General features: G+C 45.8%; 1 protein-coding gene across 1 annotated transcript; it reads right to left on the reverse strand.

Annotated features, from left to right (window-relative positions):
• Positions 1-3,428: 3,428 nt before the first annotated feature.
• On the reverse strand, positions 3,429-14,009 carry MIDN (midnolin). The gene is given in 8 exon segments (XM_056517332.1): positions 3,429-6,127; positions 7,266-7,529; positions 8,012-8,153; positions 8,331-8,612; positions 8,614-8,685; positions 11,684-11,746; positions 12,825-12,912; positions 13,485-14,009. Coding segments are annotated over 8 exon segments (1,374 nt in total). The 5' UTR covers positions 13,682-14,009; the 3' UTR covers positions 3,429-5,861.
• Positions 14,010-17,263: the final 3,254 nt, after the last annotated feature.

The raw sequence follows: 17,263 nt of genomic DNA on the forward strand, positions 1-17,263 counted from the left end.
TACCTCCTCCCTTTTCATGCTATAGTCTGATAGGACCGGAGTGAGCACAGAGGAGTGCTAGTCCCACCCTGACTTAATGGACTTTGTACAAGCCTGTGCTTAAATGGGCACTGTCATCAAACTTTTTTTTTTATATTTTGTAGTACTTATTTACTACAACATATCTCTAATATAGATCCATAATTTTTTTTAAAATAAAATACTTGATTTTTATTTTGAAAACCGGCCACTAGAGGTTTCCCTCCTAGTGGCCGGCTGCAGTCTGGCGTGACATCACGCTTGAATTCGGACCGATGCCGGACGGCAATCGGTTCTAATTCATTCAGCCTGCGCTCGCTCCCAGCCTGTCAGACAGGCGGGAGCGAGCGCTGAGAGCACATTGGCTCCCTGGCCTCACATGCTGGCCCCGCCTCCCAGCACTTACAAGCCGCTGCTGCTGCCTCAGGACTCTGCACTAGGGTATGTCTTGGGGAGAGCGGGGTTCAGGGTTTTCAAAACTGGGGTTGGGAGAGAGCAGGGTTCGGGGTTTTCAACACAGGGAGGGAACGGGGTACGGCCGCAGCCATGGCCCTAACTTATTGTTTTCAACACAGGGTGCCTCCAGCTGTTTCACCACTACAACTTGCTGCATGCCCTGACAGCCAATAGGTGTCAGGGCAAGCTGGGAGTTGTAGCGTTGAAACAGTTGGAGGCACCCTGTATAGGTGAACTAAGGGCGGAAGTCGGCCCCCCAGCAGGCATCAGTGACGTTGCGCCTGCTGGGGAAGTTTGCCCGGTAAGTGAGCACACTACCAGGCAGACAAAAGGCATTTTTAATATAGTAAAAAAAATTTCAAGGCAGGGAGGGGGTTAGGGATAGATGACCAATAGGCAGGTACAGAGAAAGAAAAAAAAGAAGGTATGGTGGGAGCTACTCTTTAAGCTTGGACAAAGATGATGCTGCAGGTGGACAGGATTGTGTTCTGGATTGCATAAGGACCCCTAGAGGTATTTATAAGTCATGACTTACCCATTTAAACAATGGGTAATTTTGTTGATGACACATTCCCTTTAAAAACAGTTCAGGCACGACGGTAGCCCCATAATAATAGGCCAAAAAATACAATAAAAAAAAAAATCTTTCTGCATCTGTCTCAAATCTATGTATGTAAAACTGAATGGGTGAGATTTATCATTAAGTTTACCCCTTTTTCTTGTGTACTTTTGTGTACACAAATTTGCGCAGTGACTTTCATTGCGTCTTCTTTGTAAGTCTTTTTTGATATTAATATTAATATTTTCCTATCTTCTCTACATACTTGTGTACCGTAGAAAGAAAAAATGCTTTACAAGCTAATTTACAAATAGCGCATTTTTTGTTTAGATATTAAAACTTTACGCAAAGGCAACAGATTTTGGGGCAAATATAGATCACCAAGGAATACACGTACGAATGTGTCAGATGGTAGAAACTTGAAGGAATGTCTATGTTTGCACAAAATGTATCAACAAGCTTGTGCACGGTTGATAAATTTTGCAGACATGCAAAAAAAAAAAATATATATATATATATATATATATATATATATAGAAAGCACTGAGAGTTTAAATGATTTCTACTAGAGATGAGCGAACTTACAGTAAATTCGGTTCGTCACGAACTTCTCGGCTCGGCAGTTGATGGCTTATCCTGCATGAATGAGTTCAGCTTTCAGGTGCTCTGGTGGGCTGGAAAAGGTGGATACAGTCCTAGGAATAGGTGTTGTACCCATAGCACTTAACACACAATTACAACCACCAAAAAATAGAGGGGGGAGGGGAGAATGCAAGGCGCTCTTTGGCATAGTAGGTTGGTTCTTGATGGTCAATAGAGGAGAAGAGAAGTAAAGAAAGCCCACCACCCCACCTATGCAGTGGTACCGACCTCTGGGAGCTGTGCGTTCGATAGGGCACGACTGTGTCGGGGGTCTTAGTTTGTGGTGGGATGTTACAGCCAGCTACTGCTGCCGAGCCTGCTGCTCTGTTCCCCCTTGTCAGTTGCCCCAAAAAGGGTTACGGAAATAATGAAAAAATTGGAAGCACAGGAAATGCGGGGGGGTTCTGTCTTCCAAGCGCTACTGTGGTGCCAATAGATACACAGGATTTTTATTGATACATAAAAATTAGCAACTGGACAACAGTTCTCACACCTTCCTCAGGTCCACAACAATAATTTTAGAGTATTCTGTTCTGGAGTTAGTGTGTGGGCTGCCAACACACAGGAACTGGAGAACAGGACACTAATTTTCTGTGCTTCAAATTTCTTTCAACCACCAAAAATGTTATCAAACAATAAGCAGTGAGTACCAAAGACACAGCGGGACATTTATTTTTGAGAAAAGTCACACTTTATAAATCTTCAACAAATGTGACATGGAAGGAAGATTGTGACAGGGGGAGAAAATGTGACAAGGGGGAAGATTGTGACCGGTGGGAGAGAGAAATGGGGGGAGATGTGAAATGGGCATAAAACAGGTAGATGTGAAATATGGGGGGGGTGGGGGGTGTTTCACCATTTATTTATATCGCATCGCAATATTTAGGCGCATAATCACAATTGCACATCATTTTCTGCATATCGTGCAGCCCTAGTGTGTAATATAACACTTTTTTCATAGCGTTTTTTAACTTACCATTTGGCCAAATAGTGTGTACCATCCCACCACGATAAGGTGACCTCATTTGGGATGGACACTACACTATAGATATGCCTCTCTTGGGTTAGCAATAAGCCTACAGTTTCTGGGCATTCCAGATCCAGTAGGTTTAGCACTTTCTCTATAACAGTATTGCTATGGAAAAAAAAAAGTGTATATTACACATATATCTTAGTGTTTGCTATATGCTACTGTAATTCTTTTGTCCGTACTTGTAGTTCAGCCACAACAGCAGCAGCTTGTACCTGTGTACTTGTTATATATAAGTTGTGTAGGGTGTGCTGATCAATCTTTGATTGTAGTTGAACTAAGCATGTCAGGCCCATCCTGGGGGTAGCAGGTTATTAAAACAAAAGCAGGCACACTGGGTATATGGAACTCTATATATCTAAAATAAACAATACAGAAATACTTGTACATTTAAATTAGGTTTCATTTCACATAATGCCTCAGTTTAGACCTATAAAACTTCATGAGACAACCCCTTTAAGACCTACATTCTTCTCTAATTGACATATGCAATATTAAAGGGGCACTCTGGTGGAAACATGTAGAAAATAAATGTTTTCAAATCAACTGGTGCCTGAAAGTTAAAAAGATTTGTAAATGACTTCAATTAAAAACAAATCTTAATCCTTCCAGTACCTATTAGCTGCTGTATAAAACAAAGAAATTTGTGAATTTATTTTCTGTCTGACAACAGTGCTTTCTGCTGACACGGACAGAGGCGTCAGTAGAGAGCACTGTTGTCACACTGGAAAGAACTTCACAACTTTCTCTGTAGTATACAGCAGCTGATAAGTACTAGAAGGGTTAAGATTTTTAAATAGAATTGATTAACAAATCTGTTTAAACTTTCTTACACCAGCTGATTTGAAAACATTTCTTTTCCACTGGAGTTCCCCTTTATGGGAGAATCAAAAAGAATTAGCTCTATGGGAGAGTAGAAGATTGCCGAACGGCTCCCCCATAGAGCTATATAGAGGGGGCATGGCAGCCCCCGCTTCGGGTGGGGATCTTGATGCGGCACTGAGGAAGAGAGCCGAGGCTCCATACAGGAGATTGCAGGGGCCCCAGCGCTCGGACCTCCTTCAATCTAAAAAATAAAAAATAAATAAATAAAAAAATCTCCTATCCTATGGCTAGGGGAGAAGTTTTTGTCCACGACACTTCTCCTTTAGGGTGCATGCCCACCTGGTGTATTTTGCTGAGTATTTGCTTCTGTGTATTTCCCATTGAAGTAAATGGGTTAGAAAATACACAGCAGCAAATACGCCAGGTGGGAAAGTACCCTTAAAGTTTTATTTCAGGTTTTTTCTCCCCTATTGTTCGGAGTTCCAAATGGTTCGGCCTTTCACACTCCTGTATCTCCGATAGGAGATTATTGATAAGACAAACTCTTTAAAGCATATTGCAAACTGCAGTAAGTTTAACTCCCTGTTTAGGTCTAGTTTGAGGGAAAAAAAATTGAATACCAGAATACTTTAGTCCTGCTACATATTTTATTTTGACAAAGTAACTGAACTTCTACTTTTCTGGTTAGTGTACTTTTAATTCCGGCTACATATAAATATATGCCCAGCGCTTGCCTTACCCTTCAGTACTACCAGAAAAGCAGTGTACCTGTGAGTAAGTGGGAGTAACCCTGAGGTACAAAAAATAATAAAAAGTTTTGAAACCATTAAGAAAACACAAAGCAGGTGTGCAAATGAGGGTTATGGACTGGATGCTTTGACTGCACCACAATAATAACCCCAAGAAGAAGCCTCAGACTCATGCATTTGTCAATGAAATCACTGCTTCCAGCACACAGAGACAAGATGATAAGATACATGTAGAACGGATCTCACGACAGTGACACAGGAAGATGGAGTAGCTTCAGAATCACCACATTCATACAAAACAAGACTAGAGAGGAAAACCTAGAAGGCCAAGAGAAGCAGAGGGTTCTTCCATACCCACAGCCTGCCTGCTGTCTTTACAGACTGTGACATTACCAGCCCACTCCTCTAACGCCAACATTGAGAACAAGAAAGCAGAATAGAAAGAGGGCCAAAGCTTAGCCACCCTACATCACAGAGCTGCAGAATGTCAGTGAATAGCACCTTTCCTGAAACACCCACAGGTGGTGGTGGGGGGCGGAGAAGCACACCAACAATTCTCACGCAGAGACTGCCAGGAAATACCTGGTACACAGAACAGAATACGTCACAGTGGGTGCAAGGGGAGGGGAGCCAATAATCTCTGCACAGAGGAAACAGAAAGGGGAGAACCCAAAAAAAAAAAAAAAAAAAACAGTGCTTACCATGTTTACCAATACTGCATTCAGAATGAATCCCCACCATTAAAATAGATTATATATTCAGCTCCAAGAACATTTAATAAAAAATACCAATTTCATTCAAATAAAACAAATTAAATTGTTGATCTGGGAGCAAGGAATTAAAAAAATAAAATAAAAAGAAGTTCAAACATGTGAGGTAAATAAGAAAAATGTAGAAAGTTTGGAAACAGCACATAATGCTGCCTCCCTCACTGCTACTGTCCCCCTCATGGTCACTCAAGGGGCACGGATGGATTAGAGCCACAGCATGCAGAACAGATCCCACCCCCGATCCCAGGCAGTGGAGGGACAGAGGCCCACAGCATAGTACAATGATGCTACATATGACAATAACGGTGATGACTGGGGGAGATAAGTATTTTAAATAAGTCCCTGTTTATCCTCATCCCAGGTAATTCTCCAAGTACTAGGTTCAATAGAAGCAGGTTCATTCTGAACAGCAGCATGTCTGAGGTTCTGTCCCAGAACAGGTGGATTCCGAGAAGTATTTCTCAACCTTCCTGTCTGTGCATTCATGTATTATGGAACTGGTCTGAGGGTCGGGGGAGGGGGTAAACACCATTTCCAGAAACAAGAGTGTGCATTATTGCTTTCACACTCCACAATGCAAAGGTACAGTTCAAACCTGCAACGCTTGTGACAAGAAGCGTTTAAGGCAGACTTATTTTAATTTTTTTTGTTATTCAAGTCAATGAAAACTTAAGGTTTGACCATGTGTTTTCCTTTGATAATCACAACATCTTCAATCCAAAGCTAGTCATTATAATTTCCATGGTCCGTATACAGCTGTAGAAGCAGTTCTCCTGCAGAGCAAACAAAGTGAAGATGCTGTAGTATACAACTCATGCCACCACAAATTCTGAGTTCAGTTCAGCCTTCACATCCGTTTTCCATAGGGAGTCCTCAAAGTCCATCTCAAGGGCACCTTCTCCACTTGACAAACTGCTGTTACTGCTGGTCCGACTAGACTTTCGTGTAGGAAGCCACTGATAAGGAGCTCTGGAGTCTCTTCTTGCCTTCCGACGCAATCTCTTTTGATGCATAAGCAACTGCAAGCGTTCTACTTTGCAGCGTGTTGCCCTATTTTCTGTTTGTCGCAGACGATCCCCTGCAAATAGTGACAGTTTAAATAATCATTTCCATTCATAGTCAAAAGGTGTTATTAATAACAGGCAGTAGGTCTATAACACGTATAGGCCCAGGTCACAGGATTCCTAGTGACCACTAGCAAGGTCGATCACAAATGCTGACATTACGTCCTCAGTGATCAATTTATATACACTAAGTTTCTTTTTAAAGTGAACAAAAACAAAAAACCGCTACCACACATTTGAGGAAATAAAAAAAAAGTCTGAATACACAACACAGGATACACATTGCTTAAAATTGTGTAGGCTGACACCTATGTGTTGTGTAAAATGATCTTTTCTCCAGCCATAAAATGTGTGCAATAGGGGGGCCTTTACTTCTGCTGAAACAGTTAAAGGAGCCTGTGGATTATCAGCTGTACACAGGCATTGAATTTTTTATCATAAAGCTCCCACAGCTTCCTGCTGTATAATGGGATCTGCTCACCCCTCCCACACTCAGTCGTTCTTTGTTCAACACAAAACACACAGAATGAAACTGGCCAGATGCATGCAGACCCTCCCCCCTTTCACCCACACCCTCTGGTGGGGGTGGAAGGTCCCCCCCTTACAGGTCTGTCTAGATATCAACTGACATCAGGAGTCAAAGCGTGAGAATGCATACACTGAGAAGAGTAGCAGGCACAGAAATTGTTCCGCTCCCTTCCCAATAAGCACACTAACCCCAGAAGCAAACACAACCCACCCACCTCACTGTTCAGCATGAGCCTGCATTCCTCCACCCTTCTGAGCACACATTCTATACAGGCAGGTCACTGAACTGGATGTAAAATGTTAAGTGCCTGTGATTTCTATGCACACATCTCTTTTTAATAGAAGACTACAATTTAAGGAAGGGTGAAAGATTTAACTCTTCCACCTACACCTACTGAGTGGGGGTAGCATGCATCATTCTGAAGTCATTTTATAATAGGCTTTTTGTCTGGTCCCCTCCTCCATGCAACCAACTGAACAAACATAGGCTAAGGCCTCCCCCACCAACATACAAAGGGAGAGGTCAGGAAACCCATTCGGTGGTAGTCCGGACACAACCATTTTAGCAGCAGGGCAAACAAAGAAAATCTCCCGTTACTGCACACAGCTAGAAATGTAACTCACCAGCAGGTTTGCATTGGCGAGCTTGGGGTTGGGAATGTCCTGTTGGCTGACTTGTTTGCTGGGGATCACCATTTTGTGGAGAGGTAGCCTTGGCAGTTCTGGTCTGTGATGCACACTGGGTGTGGCAGCGGAGTGTTGTGAGGGAGGGAGGCATGCCCTGGTAATGGCGAGTAGCATTCAGCAAGTCATTAAGAATCTGTAAAATTGTCCCAATATCCCGACGAGGACGCCCAGTACTATCCTGGCAGTGGGGGTGCAAAGTACCTGCAGGAGAGAAATAGTACCAGGTGAGATTACCATGCCACTTTCACATTAAATCCAGCCAGACAAGTACCACAGAAATGCCATATCTATAACCTTTTGTTTAAAGCAATGCGGCCACCTATCTTTCAGGGAAAGGATGGACACTTTTTTTTTTTAACCAGACCCCCCCCCCCCCCCCTAACCAAATCTACTTTATCATAGAAAGTAAAGCAATACAACCTATATTGCCATCTACAAAAGCAGTTGCCAAGGCGTAAAAATCCAGGCTGAGACTTGAAGACATGAAATGTTTGCAGCTAGATGCTATACGAGCTTGAAAGCCAATCTTTCTCAGGGGTCACATTTAATTGACTTGTCTAATCAATGACCTACAACAAGTCATAAGAACCGGACAAGTGGAGTGAATTCCTATAGGACCCCACCAATTCAGTAACTGATGCACTGCCACATTCCATGTACATGCCCTCCAAGAGAATACTTACCAGAAAATGTCCCTGAGAAGACTCCAGGAGCATGGTTGACAAAACTCTCTATAATGGCACCAGGTTTTCGAGGTCGTGCAGATTGGGAAGGACTACCAGCTTCACTACTGCGAGTACTGCTACTACTGCTACTACACGGTACCTGCTGGATAAAAGGATAGAGGATGATAACGTTACCAAATACCACCAAAAGTACTCACTTGAACAAGTAATGTCCTGCTTAGGCAACAGAAGCACTTGGAAGAGTTCCAAAACTTTTTTGATGCCATAAGCGAATACATTTAACATTATGAGAAACTAAAGCTGCCAGTGTACTCACCTCTCCACAGGGCGATACAGCCACACCCTCTCCATGTGAGCGGAAGACGCTGGTGGTGAGGGATGAAGAATGGGGTGCATCACAGCGAGTGGAAGCAGCTGGTGCTGACTCAGTAGGCTGAGAAGAGCCCTGTGTGCAACCTGCCAGTCGAGAGAGGACAGGTGTGGTGCTTGTATGCAGGGTGCGGAAGTGAGGGGCAGAACTGTGCTCAGTTCCTCTTGTGATCAGATGGCGATGCTGGAGGTGGGAGCCCCCTGCTTGCTGGGCAGCCAACTGAAGCTGTAACAAACATCATATGATCCCCAACACGAAGCGCAAGTGTAAGGGGCGAGCGTCCAGATAAGAAATCGTTCACCTTTAAGATAAAAGCAGAAGTGAGTGAGTTAAATTGCAAGAACATCATCACTTACTATGAAAGGAAGAACAGACATACAAAAGGTCATATAAGGAGACTATAGGAAGCCAAATCAACGTGCAAAGATGGCAACCCATAATGACAACGTGATACCCTATTAGGCCATGTGCATGCTGCTTTTCTGCACTATGACCCAGATTTACCAATCTGTTGGAGAAAACAAAAACAAAAAAACAGTCTGGTTTTACCCACAGCAACCAATCACAGCTTTGCTTTCATTTTTTCAGAGCTTGTGAAGATAGGAAAGCCGAGCTGTGATTGGTTGCTAAAGGCAAATCAGACCGATTGATAAACCTGGGTAAATGCTGAACAGACATGTATATAGGTTAAATGTATGTATAGGCTCCAACATGGCCTCTTCACATCAGAGGAAGACACACTGAGAAGGAATGCATGGGGCTATATACTAGGGCTATACTTTAGTACAGACTGGGTGACTAAACTTCCCTCGTGTATATTGTTTATATAATGTGACCGTTTAGCACTGTAGTATCCTCGCTCTGCAGTGTTTGAGATGTTTTACCATCCACACTCATTTTTCAGTGACTACTATAATTGACTATTAGCTGCTATCAATAGTTTGCATGGTGCATAGCCCTATACTTATCGCTGCACATAGGAGGGTCTGATAACTGCTAGATTCAATTGTTGGTGTGTGTTTTTAATTGACTTATATTTCTGTCTATGTTTGCTTTCTACATGTATAATAAAAGTTGTCTGCTCATCTGTCAATTATGTAAAAAGAAGTATTTTTTCCTTGCTGTCTCTTCTGATTACCGTACTATATTGTATCTGCAGGATAGCTGCACCAGAGTTAGTGGTTCCCATACTTAGGGTGGTGTTTAGATTGATTTAAGGGGTACTCCCGTGGAAAAAATATTTTTTTATATCAAATGGTGCCAGAAAGTTAACCAGATTTGCAAATTACCTCTATTAAAAAAAATCTTAACCCTTCCAATACATTTTACGGACTGTATACTACAGAAGAAATGCTTTTCTTTTTGGATTTCTCTGATGTCATGAGCCACAGTGCTCTCTGTTGAATCTGTCCATTTTTTAGGAACTGTCCAGAGTCAGGAGAATTTGCTATGGGGATTTTTCTCCTGCTCTGGACAGTTCCAAAAAAATGGACAGCAGAGAGCACTGTGGTCATGACAGAGAAATCCAAAAAGAAAAGCATTTCTTCTGTAGTATATAGCCCCTAAAAAGTACTGGAAGGATTAAGATTTAATAGAAGTAATTTACAGATCTGTTTTAACTTTCTGGCACCAGTTGATAAAAAAAAATAAAAAAAAATAAATTCCACGGGAGTACCCCTTTAAACTGTGCGTATGTTTAACAGACAGTGTGTGTGTTAAAGGGGTACTCCGCTGCTCAGCATTTGGAACAAACTGTTCAAAACCCTGGAGCCGGGAACTCGTGACATCATAGCCTCGCCCCCTCATGACATCACTCCCCGCCCCCTCAATGCAAGTCTATGGGAGGGGGCGTGACAGCTGTCAAGCCCCCTCCCATAGACTTGCTTGAGGGGGCGGGGAGTGATGTCATGAGGGGGCGAGGCTATGATGTCACGAGTTCCCGGCTCCAGTGTTTTGAACAGTTTGTTCCAAATGCTGAGCAGCGGAGTACCCCTTTAACACACACACACAGGGGGCAGGGCATGATGTCATGAAGGGGGCAGGGCTATGACTTCATGAGTTTGTTCCAAATGCTGAGCAGCAGAATACCCCTTTAAATATATGTTTAGGCCTCAATTTGGCCCAAACGTAAAGGATACTGCAGTAGCCTGCGGTTTCCAGAGCAAAGCGCACAAAAAAATGGTTCTTTTTTACATGGTAGCAGTTTTTATAATGGGACCCTACAGGTAATGAATTTATTGTATGTTGTCCATCAATTATACCCATCCAGAGTATATATCTGCGATAGAAACCTGAGAATATATTGCATGCAGAGCCGTCCTCTTCAACCAAAGACGTAATATAAATAAGACGCACAATCTATTGGAAACCAATCCCCTCATTGGGCTACAGACTCAGGGCTTACTAACTGCAAGAATGTGGCCACGACCCAACAAAGGGCTGCAATGACAGCCCATTCATAAGGAACAGAACACGCTACACAGAAGCAGCACACCATCAGGACTCAATCACACACACAGTCATGATTCCAACACCCCTCCCCCACGTCACGACTCCCCCACCCCCGCATCACTGGACAAAGAGCAGAACATTAACCCTGCAAGAACTGAAGACAATATATAAACAGCCTGTGTGTATGACAGGTACAGCATGTCCTCTTCTCCCTGTATATATGAATGCAGCTACTCTCCCAGTTTTATCAGGCTGCTCTCTCTGACTCACCCCCCTCCAGCCCACGCCTGCAGGAACAGCTAAAAATAGCAGAGTCCAGCACGCAGTTGGGAGAACAAGGCCAAGGGAGGGGGTATGGGGGAATAAGGTACAGAAATGGAAAGGCTTTGTAGGGTGGGAGGTATACAGGGCACGGAGAGAAGTAGTACAAAGGCTTGGCACCAGTGTAAAGAGCAGTATGTACAGAAAGCTGCTGTGCAAGCAGTGACACGGAATGACACCCCTGGTGATGTACGAGTGTGTTGCAATAAGGAAATGCAGCTGTCGTGAACAAAGAAAAGTAACAAAAAAAACAAACTGCTGGTGGAATATCATCACATAGCATAGTCGACATTTATCAATTGAAATCACTATAACATAAATAACATAAAATAACCCCGCCAACCAGGAAGCTGCCACTTTAAGAAACAAAGTATGGGAACTACTCAAGGGAGGAGAAACAGAAAGGAGTCACCACCCTTCACACCATCCCATTAGTAACCAGCTTGTTTGTCAGTAGGAAGGGCACGATCTGCGTCATAGGGCGCACAGTGACGTCATACCAATTCCAGTCCTTCAGGGCTACTCACCTGGGTCTCCGTGAGACTCTCCAAGGCCTGCATCACAGACTGCTCCGGACGTGACATCTGGGACTACAGGAGAGATAAACGGGGGTTACTAGAGAGCACCTTATCCCAGGTGTAACGGGGGTTACTAGAGAGCACCTTATCCCAGGTGTAACGGGGGTTACTAGAGAGCACCTTATCCCAGGTGTAACGGGGGTTACTAGAGAGCACCTTATCCCAGGTGTAACGGGGGTTACTAGAGAGCACCTTATCCCAGGTGTAACGGGAGTTACTAGAGAGCACCTTATCCCAGGTGTAACGGGGGTTACTAGAGAGCACCTTATCCCAGGTGTAACGGGGGTTACTAGAATGCACCTTATCCCAGGGGTAACGGGGGGGGGGGGGGGGGCGTTCTAGAATGCACCTTATCCCAGGGGTAACGGGGGGGGGGGTTACTAGAGAGCCCCTTATCCCAGGGGTAACGGGGGGGGTTACTAGAGAGCCCCTTATCCCAGGGGTAACGGGGGGGGTTACTAGAGAGCCCCTTATCCCAGGGGTAACGGGGGGGGTTACTAGAGAGCCCCTTATCCCAGGGGTAACGGGGGGGGGGGGGGGGGGGGGATTACTAGAGAGCCCCTTATCCCAGGGGTAACGGGGGGGGGGGGTTACTAGAGCGCACCTTATCCCAGCTGTAACGGGGGGTTACTAGAGCGCACCTTATCCCAGCTGTAACGGGGGGTTACTAGAGCGCACTTTATCCCAGGTGTAACGGGGGGGTTACTAGAGCGCACTTTATCCCAGGTGTAACGGGGGGTTACTAGAGCGCACTTTATCCCAGGTGTAACGGGGGATTACTAGAGCGCACTTTATCCCAGGTGTAACGGGGGGTTACTAGAGCGCACTTTATCCCAGGTGTAACGGGGGGTTACTAGAGCGCACTTTATCCCAGGTGTAACGGGGGGTTACTAGAGCGCACTTTATCCCAGGTGTAACAGGGGGTTACTAGAGCGCACTTTATCCCAGGTGTAACAGGGGTTACTAGAGCGCACTTTATCCCAGGTGTAACAGGGGTTACTAGAGCGCACTTTATCCCAAGTGTAACAGGGGTTACTAGAGCGCACTTTATCCCAGGTGTCTCAGTATTAGGGCCAGCCAAGGAACTCACCATAAGTCCTGCCTCCACCGTAGGCAGAAGGGTCAGCCGGCTCCCGTCTGCAACTCCCAGATCTTGTAACTTTCCTGAACTTAGACGTCTGAAGAAAGGAGAGATACAAAATTCTAAGCGGCCGCTCCATAACCAATACTACAAGGCATCAGCAGGCAGGCATAGCAAGGGTGCCACTATAGGGGCTTTATACTGGCAAGGCTATAGGTTCTCCGGCAATCAAGGGGTTAAGATGTTGCGATGATGTCACCAGCGCTGCTAGAGCCTCCCTGAACTACTTACTGGAATAGAAGGTAGCTGGGGCCAACCTGGGGGGCAGATTCCTTCCACTGGAGGAAAGCCTAACAGGAGATCACTGAATGAACCTCCATGGTAGGAAGGGGGCAGCAGCTCCACACAAAGGAGGACATGTGCACACACTGGGCAGGAAGGAGGCAGCAGCCACTGGGCAGGAAGGAGGCAGCAGCCACTGGGCAGGAAGGAGGCAGCAGCCACTGGAGAGCGATCAAGTTCGGTGACACAAAGACCCCCCCCCCCCTCCTCTCCCCCGGGGTGCAGAACAAAGGACGGAAACACCGGGGTACCGGCACGTCCCCGGGCAGGGCGAAGCCTACAAGTGAATACACGGCCGGTACTCCTCCGTACAGCGCAGACACTCACGTCTCCCGGTGCAGCAGGGTCAGCCGCTCCTTGGGCACCTTCAGTCTCTGGGAGATGCGGCGCTTTAGCCCGTCCACCGTTTCCTCGAGCGGCACAGAGAGCTCATAGCGAGTGCCGGTGGTGCTGTGAACGTTCAGGTTCATGAGCGTCTCTCCTCCTACGGTCGTGCAGCTCCGGGCGCTGGGCTGCTGCTCCATCCGGGGATCGTTCTCCAGCTCCGGTTTCCGCTCTGAGCTCCGGCGTAAAACTAACACACAAAGTTCCACGAGCTCCCCCTCCTGAACAGCCGCGCTAGGCCCCGCCCCCAAACCAATCACAGCGCCCTCTCACCTCCCCCACGTGGCGATAACGTGACCCCTCCTCTACAAACTCCAGCCAATCGATAGCAGGAACCAATCTAGCTTCACGCTGCCCCGCCCCGTCTCGCTGAAGCCACGCCCATCCAGGCCATTCATAATAAATCGGATATAAAACAAAGAAAAGCTGGGTGCAGGCGGATGACAAGGAGAGACGACCACGTACGCCGGTAGCTGGAGGGTACAGGGCTGCCACCAGGGTTCACTCAAGTGCCAGGCAGACAACAAGCCGTAATCCAAAGTGTCGTAATAGAAAGCTGATAATATGAGAACAATGAGGCTGGGTCACATCGGATCACCGGAAAAATGGCTTCTAACACATACTGCGGTGTACCCATAGAGATGAATAGACTGGGGGGTAGGGGACCACAATTATACTGGACTACATGCAGTTTATGGACACCACACAATCCTTTACAACTCCTGACGTGCTGTGCCCTGACGTGAACCCAGCCAAAGGCAAGGGTCACAATACGTTTTTGTCTCTCTTTCAGGCTGGGTTCACGTCACATTTTTCAACTACGATTCCCGCATAAGTTTTCATTAGTGAAAACGTATGGAACGGTATTGAAAACTATACATAGGCAAAGCATTGCAAACCGTATGCACCCTGATGCATACGGTTGCGTACGGTTTGCTTGCAATACGGTTTTTAACAGTACTCCAAACCGTGTTCAACCGTGTAAAAACTATTGCAACCGCATACCCTTTTTTTTTTAACATGGACATCAATGGGAAATGCACATGTATATGGTTCCATACGGCAAAACCGTCTGTGTTTTTTCTTTGCACATGCGCATTTGCATCCTAAAGTCCCCACCCAAGACCCCTCCCATTAAAAATGGACAGAATTTTCAAAAACTTATGTTTTAAAAAAATAAATAAAACCGGACGGAACTGTATGCACTTTTAAAAACTATACGGTGTTAAAAAAACGCATACGGTTTACTTTTTTCCATACTGTTCCATCCGTTTTTTCCCCATACTGTTTTTGATAGAAAACGTATGAGGGAACCGTAGGCTGGGTTAACATCACGTTTTGTCCCATACGGGACCATATACGGCAGGGGGAGCTGAAAACTTGCGGTCCCGTATGTAATTCATTTCAATGAGCTGACCGGAGTGAAACACTGACTCCGGTCGGCTCATTTTTGCCCCGTATGCGGTTTTCCACTAGACCTAAAATCGTAGTCGACCACAATTTTAGGTGTGGTGGGAAAACCGCATACGGGGCAAAAATGAGCCGACCGGAGTCAGTGTTTCACTCCGGTCGGCTCATTGAAATGAATTACATACGGGAGCGCATACGAAGGCATACGGGAGCGCAAGTTTTCAGCTGCCCCTGCCGTATGCGCTCCCGTATGGGACAAAACGTGATGTGAACCCAGCCTTACATATGTTTTTCAGAAAAAAAAAATTGTTGCTAGGGTTTATCGTTTTTTTAGGGCCGATACCGATACTCTGTGGAGGTTAGGGGCAATAGCCGATAACTTATACCGATATTCCGGTATAAGTTAATGGCTATTTATCCCCCCCGGCGAGACCGCTGTAGATCATTGATTTAAAGTGGGCGCTTTAAATCAATGAACTGCAGCAGCTTTTGCGGTGCCAGAGACCGCCGCCGCCACCCACTACTCTCCCCCTGCCTTTCCCGGGATCCTGAGTCCTATCCCTGCCACGACCCCCACCCCCCCCTCCACGCACCGCTCCGGGCAGAGACCGCCGCCGCTGCCCCATTGCCTCCCCCATTCCCGGTTTTATAATTACCTGTTCCCAGGGCGCGGAGTCTGCTCTACTTCTGTCTCCGGCGCCATCCTCCTGAGCTGTCACTGTGTGCAATGACGGTGAAGTCGCGTTGAGGACATCACTCGTCGCTGCGCAGCGCAACACAGGACGGCGCAGGAGCCAGAAAAACCTAGGACCCCGGGAACAGGTAATTATAAAACCGGGGATGGGGGAGGCAATGGTGCAGCAGCCGGGGCGGTGCGGTGGGGGCGGGGCATTATCGGATTATCGGCAAGGTAATTGCAGATACCGATAACGTCCAAAATCGTGAATATCGGCCAAACCAATAATCTGTCGATCCCTAATTGTTGCTGTATGCCCTATGGCAGTGGTCTCCAACCTGCGGACCTCCAGATGTTGCAAAACTACAACTTCCAGCATGCCCGGACAGCATGCTGTCCGGGCATGCTGGGAGTTGTAGTTTTTCAACATCTGGAGGTCCGCAGGTTGGAGACCACTGCCCTATGGCATTACCTGCTTTCTAATTACTTAGATTTAAATTGCATACAGCAAAAGTAAACAGATTGTAACAGAGCTAAAAATGTGGTGTGAACATAGCCTAAACCGTAAGGGGATATTCACACCCACCGTTTATTCCCAAACATCACATCCCTTCTATTTATTGGATGGTGTTGTTTCTGTGGCAGGCAAAGGGATTTCTGGGAAAATGACATATCCCAGAATGTAAGCCTTAGGCTAGGTTCAGACTACGGAATCTCCGGGCAGAAAATTTCCACCCGGAGATTCCGAGTGCGGCCAGCGCTGACTGAATCAGTCGGCGCTAGGACCGCACGGACACTGCAGTCTCCAATAGACTGCAATGTGTTCCGCGCGGATTTCCGCCTGAAGAAAGAGCAAGCAGTAAAATGAAGTATGTGCTGTGCATTATACAAAACACTGCCAGAACCTATCCTGTAATCTGAATATCGCGCAGAAATAGATATCATCTGTCTCATCCTGTATTTATTATTTACACTGCAAAAATAAGACAGGAAAAACCGCAGAGCTGTCAGATTTGGCCTGAGAATCCATGCTGACAACAATATAAAGAAGAGCTGCTAGTCCTCAATCTACATTTATAAAGCCATATACTAGTGGGGCTCCATTCACCATACGGAGGGCTTTCTTACTGAACAGCATTATAACTAAAACCTCTTTTTTTGGGGGGGATTGCAAGTGACCAACCTCCTTTAACATGGCTGGAGCAATATACAATTAGATAGGTACCCTCAGACTATCTCATGTGAATTAGGAAATGGGAAATATCTGGGGAGAAATGATTGGATATTATTGGCGACGGTAGGGGTATCAGAAACTGCAGTGGTGCCATCACCAAACTGCAGGGCCAGTTTTACAACTGTTCGTGATGGTAGCCCTAGTTGGATAACCCAAAATTAAGACTGGATTGGATCCTGACAAAGAGACTAGATAGGTGTACCACAAACTGGAAATAAGGCTGCTACACCATGTGCGTGTCAGGCTCATACTTTTTTGTGCCCAACTTTCTCTGTGAATGACCAAATACCTTATTTACCAGATTCCCTTCTACTATGATAGTACTGACATGAAGAAAAAGCAAGCGCTGCTCCCCGTGACCGTGCTCAATGTTAAGCGAGCTTGTGGCAATCATGCCAGCAG

Source organism: Hyla sarda, chromosome 1 (assembly GCF_029499605.1).
Source record: "Hyla sarda isolate aHylSar1 chromosome 1, aHylSar1.hap1, whole genome shotgun sequence".
Lineage (NCBI taxonomy): Eukaryota > Metazoa > Chordata > Amphibia > Anura > Hylidae > Hyla > Hyla sarda.